The sequence below is a fragment of the Sorghum bicolor genome, chromosome 1, assembly GCF_000003195.3.
Source record: "Sorghum bicolor cultivar BTx623 chromosome 1, Sorghum_bicolor_NCBIv3, whole genome shotgun sequence".
NCBI lineage: Eukaryota > Viridiplantae > Streptophyta > Magnoliopsida > Poales > Poaceae > Sorghum > Sorghum bicolor.
The window spans coordinates 66,380,119-66,396,325 of NC_012870.2; the positions used below are offsets into that span (position 1 = coordinate 66,380,119).

At 43.3% G+C, this 16,207-nt stretch overlaps 2 protein-coding genes and 1 pseudogene across 2 annotated transcripts; 2 read left to right on the plus strand and 1 right to left on the minus strand.

The window, feature by feature from the left end:
- On the plus strand, window positions 1,703–7,793 carry LOC8082302 (ubiquitin-like-specific protease ESD4). Its single transcript, XM_002465246.2, has 9 exons — window positions 1,703–2,429; window positions 2,792–2,862; window positions 2,951–3,044; window positions 3,156–3,254; window positions 4,058–4,150; window positions 4,246–4,365; window positions 5,572–5,675; window positions 6,297–6,369; window positions 7,344–7,793. Exons 1-9 carry the CDS (start codon window positions 1,917–1,919, stop codon window positions 7,404–7,406), a joined length of 1,230 nt encoding a protein of 409 aa, XP_002465291.1. The 5' UTR covers window positions 1,703–1,916; the 3' UTR covers window positions 7,407–7,793.
- LOC8083644 lies at window positions 11,682–13,952 on the plus strand (annotated as a pseudogene).
- LOC8083645 (protein STRICTOSIDINE SYNTHASE-LIKE 10) lies at window positions 14,168–15,338 on the minus strand. Its single transcript, XM_002467825.2, has one exon. The coding sequence runs from the start codon at window positions 15,303–15,305 to the stop codon at window positions 14,280–14,282; it is 1,026 nt and encodes a 341-aa protein (XP_002467870.2). The 5' UTR covers window positions 15,306–15,338; the 3' UTR covers window positions 14,168–14,279.

Consider the following 16,207-nt stretch of genomic DNA (forward strand, 5'->3'; position numbering starts at 1 on the left):
CGATACATGATCATACTGGATTTATACTTATGGAAGGGAACAGATTCATGAAACCTATCACTTAGAATGATTTATTGTTGTTCTATAGTTTTGGAATCGTGATTTTTTATTTCCTTTTTAAATAATATTTTCTAAAATAATCTATTCTAAAAAATATTTTTGAATCTAATCGGTTTAGTCACGCCATAACATGACGTGATAAGATAGCACTATCATACCCATATGCGCTAACACGGTAAATTCGTCAAGGTGATGGTGTATGATGATGAGGCTATCGTTATCATGCTAGCGAGTTAGAGAGTCGACAACTTACAAGTTGTCAAGGTGATGGTGTATGCTGTACTGACTCTCTACTATGATGTAAAGAGTTAGAGAGTCGATCTTACATTTTGTTCTAGAGTGTTGTGGACATCTACAGACTACATTATAACTATATAATTCTAAAAAAAAGTCTCCTCATACTAGCATACATCGACTCTCTTCATCAATATCGATATATGGTCTATGGAAGAAGTAATATCATATAAGTTATTACCAATTTTGCAAAAAAAAAAACAAGTTTATTACCATGTAAGAAGTTCAAATTAGATTAGAGTGTTGATTTCTTAAGGGTCACTTTTGGGGAGCAAATTTTTTTATAAAAATATATATAAATTTGCATTGTGTATGTTAGCAAAGTGGAATGTATGTGTCTTATTCTTTAGTGTCTTTTAGTTTTCCCTATATTTTCTTATTTATTATAAATATACATGTGATATATTTGTTGTTATGTTGCAGTTATAATTTTATATAATTTCTATGTACTGTGGTTTTTATGTTTTGGCTCGCAAGTTTTGTGAATTTTAGAGTTGAACTACTAGTATTTATTTAGATGAGAAAACAACATTGGAGAAGACCTGTGGCAACCCTGTCACGCCAACTGTTGTGGCTGTCGCCCTATTCCGGCTAGCGCGAGAACGGCAGCCTTGTCAGCACACACCTTCACCATGGCAAATTTGCGCACCGGTGCACGCGGCGCAATATAGTTATCAATATTTTTTTTTAAAAAACCTATCCTAAAAAGAGGGTGTGACCACACGAGTTAGATTTTAAAAATAACCTATACAAAATCGTCAGTCGATTTAAGGTTGACAATGTATTTTTAAAAGTTGTCAAGGACGGATTTTTCCCGTTCATTAAGGGCCTGTTTAGATTGGGAACGAAAATTTTTTGATGTCACATCGGATGTGTCGTAAGGATGTCGGGAGGGGTTTTTAGAAACTAATAAAAAAATAAATTACATAGCTCGTCAGGAAACTGCAAGACAAATTTATTAAGCATAATTAATCTGTCATTAGCATATGTGGGTTACTGTAGCACTTAAGGCTAATTATGGAGTAACTAGGCTTAAAAGATTCGTCTCGCGATTCTCAACTAAACTGTGTAATTAGTTTATTTTTTTATCTATATTTAATGTTCCATGTATCTGTCCAAAGATTCGATGGGATGGATGAAAAAATTTTAGGTGGAAACTAAACAGGGCCTAACACGCGGGAACGCGTGGAGGAGGGGACGAAGCCACGAGCCCACACAGGAGTGACCGACTGACCGTTGACAGTCGCGTGATGTAACTCATGGGCCGGGCCTCACGGGCCGTGTAGGAAAAACTTTCGTCCTCTCCCATATACGAGGACTTATTTGCCATTTCCCAATTCTCGAGTGGGGAAAAAAAAAAACGGAGCATCGGGTGCCCGTCGCCCCGTCTGCCCCCCGCCCCCGTCCGTCCTCCCTCCTCTCCCCGCCTCGCCGGTCGCCTTCTCCCCTCCTCCCTGCGAGCTCGGGCTCAAACCAAACCAAACCCCCTGCTAGGGTTTGCGCTCCGGGCATGATCTCCTTGTAGCCACCACCTTCCATGGCCTAGCCGTCTCCTGCTGGCCATGACCGCTTCGGCTTCCGCGCTCTTACACTACAGCCGCAAGCGCCAGCTCGACGCTCCCCCCCTGCCCCGCCACTTCAACGGCCCGCAGAGCCACACCCGCCTAAGCCAGCGCCTCCACCGGTTCTTGCAGCTACCACCGGAGGCGAGGTTCCTCGCTTTCGACATGGGCAATTACATCTCCAGCTCCAGCGCCATCGGCTGGCCCAGTGATGACGGGCTGGGGCTCTTCAGTCGCTGGGTCAGCACGCGGCGGGGTCTCGCGGTGGCCATGGATGAGGAGGCGGGGACGCGACTGCATTTGGTGGACAAGAGGGTTACGGATCCGAGGAAGGCTACGTTGAAGGCGGAGGCGGTGAAGCCTCAGCAGTCGAAGAAAACGGAGCCCTACTACAAGGAGGCACACCAGGCGGCTACACAGCGCAATAGGAGGTTGGAGGAAATAGGGACCGATGTGAAGTTCTATGGGGAGAAGCTTTCTGAGATACGGAAGTCAGACAAGGCTGTCAAGGAGGTAATTTGGCCCTTTTATACTCTGCTTTGCTATTGTCATGCTAGGTGACTTGGAAGAAAAAAAAGATGAGTGTGATCAAGTTTCCATCTTGCACTGATAATGGGGCTTATATGGAATTGGTGCTCTGGAACAGAAAATTCATTGAGTTGCTTTGAAATTATTTCTAGCTGCAAGCTTCAACAATTCTATGATTAAATGGTCTTTTAATTGATAAATAACTTAGAAGAGGCATGAATGATTTTTTTTAAAGATTTCGATGAAACTGCCTACCTATATAAAAAGCTACTGACCATTTTATGCACATGTTTGATGGCAGCTCTGCACCAATTTTCTATGCTTTATCTAACTACTGACTATTCTAGGATCTGTTTAAACCTCTCACTGCTGAGGAGGAAAAGGAACTTCATGACTGTTTCTATGGTAGAGGCCCGAGGTACTTATTCACGACCTTGCTTGCATGTTTTTAAAGCTTTCTATATTCCATATAAGCTTAACTGAGTGCCCTGGTTTCCTCATTTCAGTAGCAAAGTCCTAGTGCTGCATGAACCATCTAACATTGAGATTAGCAAAGAGAAATTCCAGTGCTTGAGGCCCCGTTGCTGGTTGAATGATGAGGTCATACTCCCGCTGTATATCCTAAACACACTTCACTGATTCTATCCTTGACAAGTTTGAGTGATTACATGTTTCCATGCTTGATCATGATAAATATTCTCATACTTGTAGGTTATTAACCTGTACCTTGAATTGTTGAAGGAGAGAGAGATAAGAGAACCAATAAGGTTTCTGAAATGCCATTTCTTTAATACATTCTTTTATAAGAAGGTTAGATTGTATTCTTCTTTATGCTTCAATATTGCATCTGCAGGATGTTTACATCTCTTTTCCATACTAAGATCGGCATGTGTTTGCATATATTCTCCCTGTAGAAGTTTTTTGTTTTTTTCTTCATGAACTAGTTGACATTGAATTGTTGATTTGAATTTTCAGTATTAATTCTTATAAGAATAAGAATTATAGATGACATAATCAAGTTTGAATGGTACCATATTATAGTTTAGTTTTGTGGTGATTCATATATTACATTGAGTATTAGTCCCTCTTATATTTATAAATGTGTGGATATTGTAGCGCTTGGAGAATTAGTTGTCAAGTTGTACCTTTGACTGCTAATTCTGCGCAAATCTATATCAGTTATGAACTTGCATTACTATATATACATGGTAGTTGCTATAGTTTTACTGTGACCAATCTATAATGGTATGTGGTCGTTCTAATTAGGAAAATTGGTTACATATTTGTCATGGTGGCATACATTTGTGGATATAGAAATTAGATATAACTGCCCTCCTGAACCTCTGAGTTGTTTGCCACTTTGCCTTCTTGGTTCCTTAGACTGATGTATTTGATGTATCTTTGTTTTTTTGGTTTGGGTGTAGCCAAATTGTATTTAATGAAATCACATTTTGGACCTCTCTGTATGTCAGCTATATTCACTTTTGTTTAAACCCCTTTCCACTGATAACATGGACTTCTGCCTTGCATTTGTGCCTTTGGTTTTTTATTCATGGACAAAATTTGTTACCCTATGAATGTTGATCCTTACTGACTTCCTGAATATTGCTCAGCTTGCTTGTGGAAAAAATGGTTATGACTACAAATCTGTTAAAAGATGGACCTCCCATAAGAAGTTGGGATATGAACTCGTTGAATGCGATAAAGTAATGTAAATGTTACTTTGTTTTTCTTTTGTTACTTGTTTCCACTCTTGTTTGGCTTGCATGTATCTCATGGTGCTTTCTGATTTTTTTTATAGATATTTGTCCCTGTGCATAAAGATGTACATTGGTGTTTAGCAATTATAAACATGAAGGAAAATACGTTTCAGTATCTTGATTCCCTTGGTGGCATGGATCATAATGTACCAAGAGTACTGGTAAGCATAACTGATTTGTCCAGAATAAAAATTGGCCTAAAAAATAAATTCCAGCTTTGACAGCAAGATAACTGTGCCCATTAGATCTTATATTCTTGCATGCTAATTCTTTGAGAAGTGTTGTTAACTACACATCTATTGTTCCTTATTTATGTGAGCATTTCTTTCTATTAATAGATGCGCCAAAGTCCATAGCCATCTAAGTCTAGCAATTCACCAATTTTAACCGATGTGCAATATACATCTATTGTTTGTTAGACTTCGGCACATCTGTTATGCACTTTCACATGATCCTTGAGACCTCTAGTTCAGGGTGGGCATTCGGCTTTAACTGAATTTTCGGTCCGGTTTTTTTTGGTGTTTTTTATTTCGGGTTTTACAAAATGAGAACCAAAGTTGTGCCCGATGACCAATGGACCGACCCGAGCTATTGGTTCGGTTTCTCGGGTTTAACCGAACAACACCGAGAAGCAAGACAGCGCGCAATAGGCTCCCGTCGCCGTCTCCGCTAGATTCGCAGGTGCACCGTCTTCACCTGAATCCTGTGCTGCTGCGGTCCACTGGGCATTGCGACGCCCACAATACGTTGTGCTGCCCGTCGGTGCGGCGGTGCCCCTGTGCTGCTCGCCCTTCAAGGCTGGCCCCTTGTGCTGCTGCATGCTGGCGTCATTTTGCACCTGCGCCTAGCCGCCGTGTGCTGCTAGCTTGCTATGGCTCGCCGTGCTGCTGGGGGCCTGGGGTGGTGGTGTTCACCTGTGCCCCAGCTCCTGCGTGAAGGTTGGTCCTCATGTGCAGCCGCTTAGAGACAGGATAGGCACGGTGATTGATGGATGAAGGATGAGGCTCAGCCTGCCTAACATAGGATTTGATGCTTCGGAGATAGGGACAGCAGGTAACATACGAGGGATAGGTATTGGAAATCGGGTACTTTCGTGTTTCGGGTACTCGAGACAAGGAACCGACAAGATTAAAAGATTGGTCTATGAAAATCTGTTACTGAATTGAAAACCGAAAACTGAGAATTTGGGTAGTTCGGTCTCGGTCTCGGGTTTTTCGGTCTTTTTTTTTTTGCCCAGCCTGACCTCTAGTCCTTGTTCTCCAACCTAATCTATTCTAAATCAAAGTAAAAATTAGCTGGGTATGTTGGTAGGCTTGTATGTTAAATCAGCGTGGTGAGTTAATGATACATGTGTTTTTCATATGTAGGCTCGATATATTTCAGAGGAAGTGAAGGACAAAAGTAACAGAGTAATCAACACCAGTTCGTGGCATGAAGAGCTAGTAGATGGTATTCCTTTACAGCAGAATGGGTATGTCTTGCTTATAGTAATGATGATTCTTTCCTTCTAACTCGTGTACCCTTCAGTAGGCTAGTTAGTGTGTGGCTTCCTTGCTTAGATGACTTCAACTTAGTGTAATTTTTATGAATTCATTCCATGTATTTCATGGAACTATGGAATTTCGTCGCACCCATAGAATTTAACTATAGAGTCAAATGTGTTAGAAGCAATGGTATGGGTAGTTTTAAGTGAATAAAAACTTTTTATGCTGTTCTATTTTACTTTGGTCTTGTCATTTTTAGTACTGTCAACATATATAGTTTGTACTTGAAGGGTTTTTTTTTTCGCGCATCTTCCTAAATTGAAAGGTATGTGTGTGTGATTATGCGACTACATTTTATTTATGAAATAGTAGTTCATGCTAAGATGCGTGCCACACCAAAATGGTTCCATACCTCCACTGAATGTGGTTTCCACTAGACATATGTAGAGTATTTTCTGTGACCCAAGTACTAATAGGGAAACTTATGGAGTTGTGTTGATGGAAAAAGATGCAAAAAAATATATAACTATATCTAGCAGAAGCTTTTTTTTTTGAATTGTAACATGTGATGGAAATGTAGGTGACGAAATGACCTTTTCATGTAACAGGTGGGACTGCGGTATGTTTATGCTCAAGTACATTGATTTCCACAGCAGAGGACTGCCCCTGTCTTTTAGTCAGGTGGGTGAACATGCTTACTAAAATTTTAGCAGACTAGGTCTAGCACTTGACCATACGAACCTTTTAGGCACAATAGCCATTTTGGTCCCTCAACTATTACTCGAGGCTCAATTTCGTTCCTAAATTTTTAAAACGGCCATTTTGGTCAACTTTAGTTTTAGGCTCAGTTTTATCCTACAACTATGAAGATGATCGTTTCAGTCCTTAAATTTTGTATTTTGGGCTCAGTTTCATCCATAAACTACCAAAGTGCATTTAACTTTTTGTTTTCAACTCAATTTTGTTTATTCAAAAATAAAACATTATATTTTAAGCATAATTTCATCCATAAATCATCAAAATTATAGATCTGCTATTGTTTCAATATATCCATGTATTCTTGAAGAATAAATAGTGTTCGATGTAACTATAATTGCTCCCACAAATATCAATTTAGTTGGATATATATAAATGGTACAATTATAAGGTAACACTAAAAATAACAGCTTGGAATTATCAATGGCCATGAAAGAGTTTTTGGATAAATATTATTTTTCTATCTTCAATTGCTGGTGGTGTTGGAGCTAATGATGTGCAATAGTGCAGCGTTCCACGTACAACGTAGACGAAGTTGAGTTAAAAAAAATAAAAGTTTAAAGAACAAAATATACTTTAATAGTTTTAAAATGAATTGAGCTCAGAATACAAAGTTTGAGGACTAAAACGACCATCTTCATAGTTCTAGGATGAAACTGAACCTAAAAGTATACTTTGAGGACTAAAACAGTCGTTTTGAAAGTTTAGGGACAAAATTGAGCCTGGAGTAATAGTTGAGGGACCAAAATGACTATTCTGCCAACCTTTTTTACCTGCATGAAGATGCTTGTTTTAGTTATCAACATTGTATAACCACATGCCCACCTGAAAGATCTGTCTGTTTTGGTGTGATTATGCAGAATGATACTTACCCAAAAGAATTGTTTCTTTCTGCACAGGAACACATGGAATATTTTAGGAAGAGGACAGCGAAGGAGATCTTAAGATTAAGAGCTGACTGATGGGATGGACATCCATCTCTTTTTGGAATAGAAGCTGACTTTTTATACTGTGTTTTGGGAATTAGAATAAATAAAAGCTGCTAAATCAAGGCAATGTGCATTGTTGAGCATGCTTCTAACCTGTAAACCCTTTATTGGTTGTTTGTCACGGGGTCATGTACCTGAGAAGATTGGTAATGTGGCCCTGATAATGTAAATACCATAGATTTTCTGTAGAGAAATCTTGTTTAGGGATTTGGCTTGGAGAAGCAGTGAGGGGGAAATAGGTGTAGCTACACTGATATTCGTTGTTGGTTATAGGTTGTTTCAGATTATTTTGTTCAAGGGGTATTATTTTGCAGCCATGTTTTTTTTTGACAAGATTGCATCCATGGTTGTATTACTTAACTTGATAAGTTACCTTTCGATCTCCTTGGAGAATGGGTGTATCAGAAATCTAATTTAGCGCTAAAGGGTAGGTCACCCAGGTCATCAGAAACTCTATCGTTACTTTGGTAACTTTGTAGACGCACATGTAGTATGGTGACAAGTGCTTCCAGTGGTGTGGTGTGCCACTTGCTTGGCTGTGGTAGCGCAGCAGGAAGCTCGCCCGATGTGGCATGCACGAACGGCAGCAGGGTCTAGTTATTTAGACCGGCTGGACCGGCGGTTGGACCGATAAAAGACCGAACCAGAGCCTACACCGGTCCGGTTTACTTAATAGACCGTCCATGTAATCGAACCGCTAAAAACTGGTTAAACCTGTCGGTTTTCTATGAAACCGGTGAACCGGCCGGTTCCATATGAACCGGAGCGGTTTTGTAAATTACCCAAAAATACCTTTTGCCTGCACAAGAGAAGATCATCCGTTCGGGGGTACGAATGGAAAAGTGTGTCAATGTGCCCCTTCAGGGCTACTGGGCGCGTGAGGGAGGGAAAAATTGTGCCTTTTGCATTTTGGGTGGTGGCGGCGCATAGCAGGGGTGGGCCGCCGGCGCATCAGGCTCGGCGGCCGTGTGGGGAGCCGCTGTTGCGGCCTGTGCACGAGCGGAAGGCGAGCCGGCGGCTGCTGCGCGTGCACCGGCGGGGGCGGCTGCTACGGCCTGCAGGGTGCCTGCAAGCGAGCGGCAGGCTGGCGGCGGTTGCTACTCTGGTCCTGCTGCAGACGGGCGCCATTGGGGTGGAGACCGCTGCTACTGGTGAGCAAGTGGGCGCTGGCGGGGGCTGCCGCTGCGGGCGAGCAGGCGGGCGGATCTGTGCTCTGCTTGTGGACTACTACGGCTGGCGACTGCAGGCTGCTACTCTGCTCTACGAGTTGCTCTGTTCCACCTCCACGGCTACATGGCTCTAGAGAACATGGCCATGGTAAGCTACTGAGCCTGAGCTTTTAGTTTCAAGATTTAACCTTTGGTTTTGGGTTTTGTATACTAGTCTGCTATCTGTGAGACTGTGACTGATTATATATTTCTGTGATGTACGAACTGTGTGTGTGAAGATGAACCTTACGATATCAGTTTACCACACACTTTGTATTTTCAATTTGAGACCATTTTCATTCTATATTTACATGATGTATGCACCTTATGGCGGTGCAATTAAATTATGTTGTTTTATTTATCAATTATTAAATTATATCATGTATATAAATATATTGATTCAGTGCTCAATTATTAGTTATATCATATTTGTATATACCGGTTCAAAGTATATGTGACTGGTTCAATTTAACCGGTCTAAAATAATTGAACCGACGGTTCAATCGGTTCTAAACGGTTGGACCAATGAACCATTGAACCGACGGTCTCGTCGGTTCGATTTCCAGTCCGGTCCTAATAACTTGGAGTAGGGCCGCCTACGAGGCATTAGCGACTATGTCTTCAAGTAATGTTAGCTGATTTATTATGAGAGAGAAATATTACTGGCTGATATAAAAAGTATGATAAAAGTACTGACTTATGAGCCAAAGGATCTATGCAATTGGCCAGAGAAAGACCACAGGCGTTGGGCCCAGATCCATTCTAGAGAACGTTCATTAGAAATTAATCCAGCGAACGATCTCAGCGTCTTCCACGCCGCTGACGTCCCACTGACGTCATCTCAAAATTGCAAACCATTTATTTTAAATTGCTATAACTTCCAAACGGTTTATCCAATTTTCATTCTGTTTGCACCAATGTATTCTTCATGACGAGATGAACAAAACTAGATCCCACTTACATATATTTCGAAGATTTTTTTTACGTAGAAATTTATATGTGTTAAATTATAATAACATATAACTTTACAACTTATGCACATAAATTGTATTGATTAACTTATATACACAAGTTACATGGAATAACTTGTGTACACAAGTTAGATTTCATGACTTTTTGTGTTTGTAAGTTTTGATATAAGTTATAAGTTAATTCGTTCCTTTGTATGTTAATAACTTTTGTGTTTGCAAATTTTGTCATAAGATATAACTTAGTTCATTCCTTTGTGTTTAATAACTTTTTATAAATAAAATGTGTTTCATAACTCTTGCTTTTTCAAGGTTTCGTATAAGTTATAAGTTATACATTATAAGTTATATATTCTAAGTTATACTTTCTAAGTTATATCTGATTATTTGGTACACATAAGCTATTACATGTAAATGGTGTGTTCTAACTTATATGTTCTAAATTATATATCCTAAGTTAGTATATATAAGTTATTTGTAGAACAAAATTCTTCGAAACATATGTAAGTGGGGTCTAGTTTTATTCATCTCATCGTGTAGAACACACTAGTGCCATCGAAATTAAAAATGGACACACCGTTTTTAAGTTATAGCATTTTAAAAAATAGCTTTTGTAGGTTATGTCAATGCTGACATTATAGCCAGAGAAGGAGAACGAAGCGAGAGAAGTAGGAGAACGAAGCGAGAGAAGTAATGGGGTTATATCAGTGCTGTCGGAAATTGATCGTTGTTTTTGTTTCCACTGAACGTTCGTGAAATAGTGGCGTCGGGCGTTGGGTCGTGTTGACCGAACACGAGGCAACCACATGTAGACTTGTAGAGAGGCACGGTGCATACTGTATGCACCAATTTTTTTTTCCACGGCAAGTGCGCCCTGACATCGCAGCGGATGCGACGGCCATTGCGGTGCCCGCGTTGCGGTCCTGCGGCACGTAGGCCAATGTGGATGTGGAGGTCCCGCGACGTGGCTGCCGGGCAACTTTATGGCGTGATTTGCTTACCGTAGTATGTGGATAGCCTCCTGTTTAGTTCTCTACCTAAAATTTTTTCATCCATCCTATCGAATCTTTGAACACATGCATGGAACATTAAATGTAGATAAAAAAATAAACTAATTACACAGTTTAGTTAAGAATCGCGAGACGAATCTTTTAAGCCTAGTTACTCCATGATTAGCTTTAAGTGCTACAGTAACTCACATATGCTAATGACAGATTAATTATGCTTAATAAATTTGTCTTGCAGTTTCCTGACGAGCTATGTAATTTGTTTTTTTATTAGTTTCTAAAAACCTCTCCCGACATCCTTCTGACACATTCGATGTGACACAAAAAAAAAATTTCGTTCTCAATCTAAACAGGCCCCTAGACTGCCCAGCCAACAGCGCGGCCAGGCCTCGCTTTGTGGGCCTTGTTTACTTCCCAAAAAATTTTGCAAAATTTTTCACATTCCCCGTCACATCGAATCTTTAGACGCATGCATGGAGTATTAAATATAGACGAAAATAAAAACTAATTGCACAGTTTGGTCGAAATTGACCAGACGAATCTTTTGAGCGTAGTTAGTCCATGATTGGACAATATTTGTCAAATACAAACGAAAATGCAACAGTGTCCATTTCCCAAAAATTTTCGGAACTAAACAAGGCCGAGTCAAGCGGATTCCATTTTTATTTCTCACCAACCAGGCTCCGCAAGTCTACCTAGCGCTTGGCGTAAGGATGAGGACGACGGAATGCATATGGGTAAGGTAATTCATATACTCTCCCTTCCAAATTACGAGTTATTCTAAAAATCTTAGAGAGTCAAAATATTTTTAAGTTTGACAAAAAATATAGAGAAAAATATAAAGATTTATATTATAAAATAGGTACACTATAAAAAATATAACTAATAATATTTGGTTGGTACCAAAAATATTATTATTTTGCTATATAAATTTAGTTAAACTTAAAAAACTTTGACTCTCTAAAATTCTTGAAATGACTTATAATTTAGGACGGAGGGAGTACTACATAAGACTCACATACAGTTGCTAGTTTGTAGAGAATATTTATTTAAGTGTATGTAGACTCACATACCGTTCGCTCGAGATTATCAGCTGCATTAGTGAACAGTCGTAGCTTTTCAGTCAAACCAACACAACAGTGCTCTCGATCACTATCAGCAGGCATAGTAATTACATGCTTGGTCATTTCAGTCACCACGGCGCAAAAACAGCAAACATACAGCCATACCCCCATACTGCAAAGCAGAAAGCCTATAGACATACGGCGGCAAATCGGCGATGGCCGGAAATCATCAGGAGGTGACCAAGGTGGGAGACCTCCCGGACCGGAGGTCTGCCTGGCGCATGCCATCGCGCTCACCTCCCCGCGCGACGCCTGCCGCTGCGCCGCGGTCTCCCCGGCCTTCCGCGCCGCCGCGGACTCGGACCACGTCTGGCGCCGCTTCCTCCCGCAGGGACAGGTGGCGACCGACAATTAAGTCGACGACGAGCAAGGACGGTTACCTCCGCCTCTGCGACACCGGCGTCGTGCTCGTCGACGGCCAAGGCAACGCCTGGTAATCATCATCATCATCATACAAATGAAAGGCCGCACCGGCACCGCCGCTTCAAGCTTCCGTTCCCTTCATTCCCATGGTTAATTGATCACAATTCACACGAGCCCGATCGACCTTGTGCGTGTGTGCAGAGGATGTGGGTGGACAAGGCGAGCGGCGCCAAGTGCTACGTGCTGTCGGCGAGGGCGCTGAGCCTGCCATGGGACGACGGCGAGTTCAGCTGGAGATGGACGCCCCACCCGCTCTCCAGGTTCTTCCTTCCTTTCCTTCTCAGGATCGAGTCACGAGCATCTATCGCTCGCTCTCCTCCAGCGAAATTCAGTTCAGACTCTCTGCTACATGTTTGTTTGGGGGAATCATCATTATTAAGGACCACAAGCATAAAACCATTGTTAAAGATCATCTTTAGAAATAATTATCCTGTTCATGAAGTTCTTGTACGGCAAGTACATGTCTAGTGCTGATGTGATGTGGTTACGTCGCCTAACCCTGCCTCTGTCTTGGACTAATTGCATGAACAGCATGTAAAGGTTCTTTCAGCCGATTCACATCGTTCAGAAGAAATTACTGAAACCGTGTAGAAATTACGGGCAACGCCGGGCAAACGAACTACTACTGCGCTTAAATAATAACAAGTGATAAACACGCACGGCACGGGTCTGCAAGCAAGCAGGTCAACCTGCAGGATGGACGGTTACTAGCCTCTAGCCTTGCACTAAGCTCGATAGAGCAGCTGGTTAAATTTCGAGATGCTGTTGGTAAAAACAATTCAATATGTACAAATTTTGTCCTCGTGTTCTATCGACGACGTTGACATCAGTGTCTCGTCTGCTATCAGACCATAAAAAAGTTGTAATATCATCACCATTAGGTGTTGTTTGATGTTATCGGATTCACCTCAATCCACATGTGTCGGAGTGGATTGTGGTAGAATTTAGTTCAATTTCTACTTCAACCCACTCCAACACATGTGGATTGATATGAATCCGACTACATTCAAACAAGACCTTAGTTGGTGAATGTGGATAACTATGTGTATATACACACACATCGCCTTAGACTGCTAATCTTTGATCCGATTGGTTTACTAATTATTCTGATTTGACGATTATACGATACTATAATAAGAACTGAACGCAAGAACCGGGTACGTACGCGTTAATTTTTCAGGTTCCAGGACCAGGACGTGGCCCAGCTGGTTGAGTGCACGTCGCCGGCCGGCTCCCGGTCGCCGAACTGACGCCGGCAACCGTCTACGCCGCGTACCTGGTGTACGGCCTGGCGGACGGGCACCGTGGCCTGAGCTTCCCGGATCAGGAGACGACGGTGGCGCTGGGCTCTGGCCGCGTGGCGGGGGCGGCGCGCCACGCCGTGTGCCTCCATCCCGACGAGGCCGAGGAGCGCAAGTTCAGGGCTGTGTCCCGCGGCACCGGCGCCGAGGAGCCAAGGCCGCCGAGGCTGCCGGAGAACGGGTGGTCGGAGATGGAGATGGGGCGGCTGCGCACGCCCGGCGACGGCGAGAGGGAGACCGCGGTCGCGGGCAAGGACGAGGAGGTGGTGGTGGTGAGCTTCGTGGTGCTCGGGTGGTACCCGAAGCGCGGGCTCATTGTCGAAGGGATCGAGTTTAGGCCCGTCTACTGATTTGGGCCCTAACGTGCCCTTCGTATTATCGTATACGCGTAGCCCGCCTTTACCCGTGTATATGGCACTGATTGTTCTGCGTTTTTTGTTTGCGCAGCTGCTTTTCGGCAAATTTTCATCATGTTCGCTCCTCTATGCTATGGATTAACTTGAACTGAACACAAAAGCAAAAAAGAATTCTTTTTTTAGAAAAAACACAAAAGCAAACAAACCCAGATAAAACATGAAATTCCCGCTTATAAAATCTAACATCATAAACAAGTTTGTACATAAGAAGATACTCCCTTAGCTTTAAATATAAAATAATATTGTTTATTTAAATAGAGTACAGTCTAACTAAAGGTGCTGTGTAATCTGAATTTTAGGATATTCCTTTCAAAACAAAACAAATAACTGTAGCTACTATCTAATCCAGTAGTGTAGACTTCTCAAAAAAAAAAAACAGTAGTGTAGTAAACTAGTAATCTAAACTAGGCCCACGTAGTCCAGTTCTACGGATCCGAGCCACAGCTGCCCGTCCTTCTCGGCGACGTCGCTCAGGGTCACGCCCTTGGCCGCCGTCAGCTCCTCCACCGCGTCACCGTCTACGCCAAGCCGGACGCCAACGAGATGCTTTGCCGGAGGCGCCGTCGCGTCGAGCCGTGCTCTCTCTTGGTTCAACGCTACCCAGTAGCCGCCCCTGGCGTCTCGCCTCACGTTATCAGGGTACCCAGGCAGGTCTGCGAGGAGCTCGTACTGGCCGGCCTTGGGGCCCCTGAGCCAGTACCTGAACGCCTGGCACGGCACGGTGTGCGCCACCACCACATGCGTCCTGTCGCTGCTGACCGCCACGCCGTTGGGGTACGGCAGGTCGGCCTTGAGCACGGTGACCCGCTTCGTCCGCGCGTCGTACTTGAGCAGCCGCCCCGTCGCGTCGGCGTTCATCATGATCTCGGCGTTGAACCTGCGCGGGTAGGTGGCGCTGCTGTCGGTGAAGTACACGTCGCCGGTGCCCTGGTCGACGTCGAGCCCGTTGGCGAAGCGGAACGGCGCGCCGTCCGCTTGGGTCGCCAGCACCTGCGCCTCGCCGCCGTTGGGCCCGACCTTCATGAGCCCCATGTACGCGTCGGCGATGTAGAGGTCGCCGGTCATGGCGTAGAACTGCAGCCCGAGCGGGCGGCCGCACATGCTCTCCGTCTGCTCCGAGGGAACCACGGACGCCGTGCACAGGGGCATCTTCCGGTAGTTTGCGCTGTGGGCGAACGTGGTCCAGCCGAGGGCGCTGCCGCCCCACTTGAGGACGCGGCCGTCGGAGACGCCGGCGTAGGGGCCCTGGCCGCGGCGGTCGAAGGCGAGGCTCTCGGCGCCGGTGACTCCGTCGGGCAGCGGCAGGCGGAAGCTCCAGAGCGTGGACGTGGTCTTGATCGGCTCGGCGGCGCAGAACGACGCCGGGAGCAAGAGCGCGAGGGCGACGGCGAGTAGAAGCGTCGCCGTGTGTCTCATGCGCCCCATCTCGACTACGTTGTCAGATGGAGCTGAACAACTTTCGACTTTGGTACCGTTTGATTGATGATGAGACGGCCTGGCGAGGAGGTACAGTTTTATTGGCCAGGCGGCCGTGCCGGACTCGGACGCGACGCGGCCTTGCGTGGCCGTCGGTGTTGAGGACCCTCGAGTCCGTCCCCGTTTTCCTTTTGCGGTGTCCGATCCGATGTGTTCATGTGTTGTCCGAGTCAAACCTGATAAACGTTGACTAACAATGATTCAAAATATATGCAAGATAAATAGATTTAAAGATGATAAGTTAAAGATAAAAACTATTTTATATGACTTTTTCTTCAGTCAAATATGCTTATCATTTATATATTAAGGGAAGATTGAAAAATGTATTTTCATTGAAATGAGAGATTAAAAAAAATATCTAAGGGGTGTTTAGTTCCCCATAGAATCTAAAATGCAAAATACCAACTCCTTTGGAGTGATGAAATGTAAAATGCCAAAAATTTTAGGGTCATGTTTAGTTCCACCCAAAATGTAGAATTTATTGTCCTCATAAGAGCTTCTTGAGGCTCATTTTGGGTTTTTTTGGCCTCTTGAGGCCAAAATCCAAAACGGAGAATAACTATATTTTTACCAAAAATCTTGCATGGTGTTTAGTTCTATTTTGTAAAATGATGAACCAATTTTTTGAGAAAAAAAAGGAAACTAAACACCCCTAACATCAATGATGGTTTCGCAAAATTGGGCACCAATAGTATTAGAGACGTTCGATCCTATTCTTTAGTCGGTTGGCTAGCTGAACTGAACGTGATCAGAGCCAGAATTTAGACAAGGCAACAACGAAATCAGTGCTGCTTTTGAGATTTTTTTAGAAAAAAAACTAAAAACAAAAAAAATATCGAACGCTCCAATAA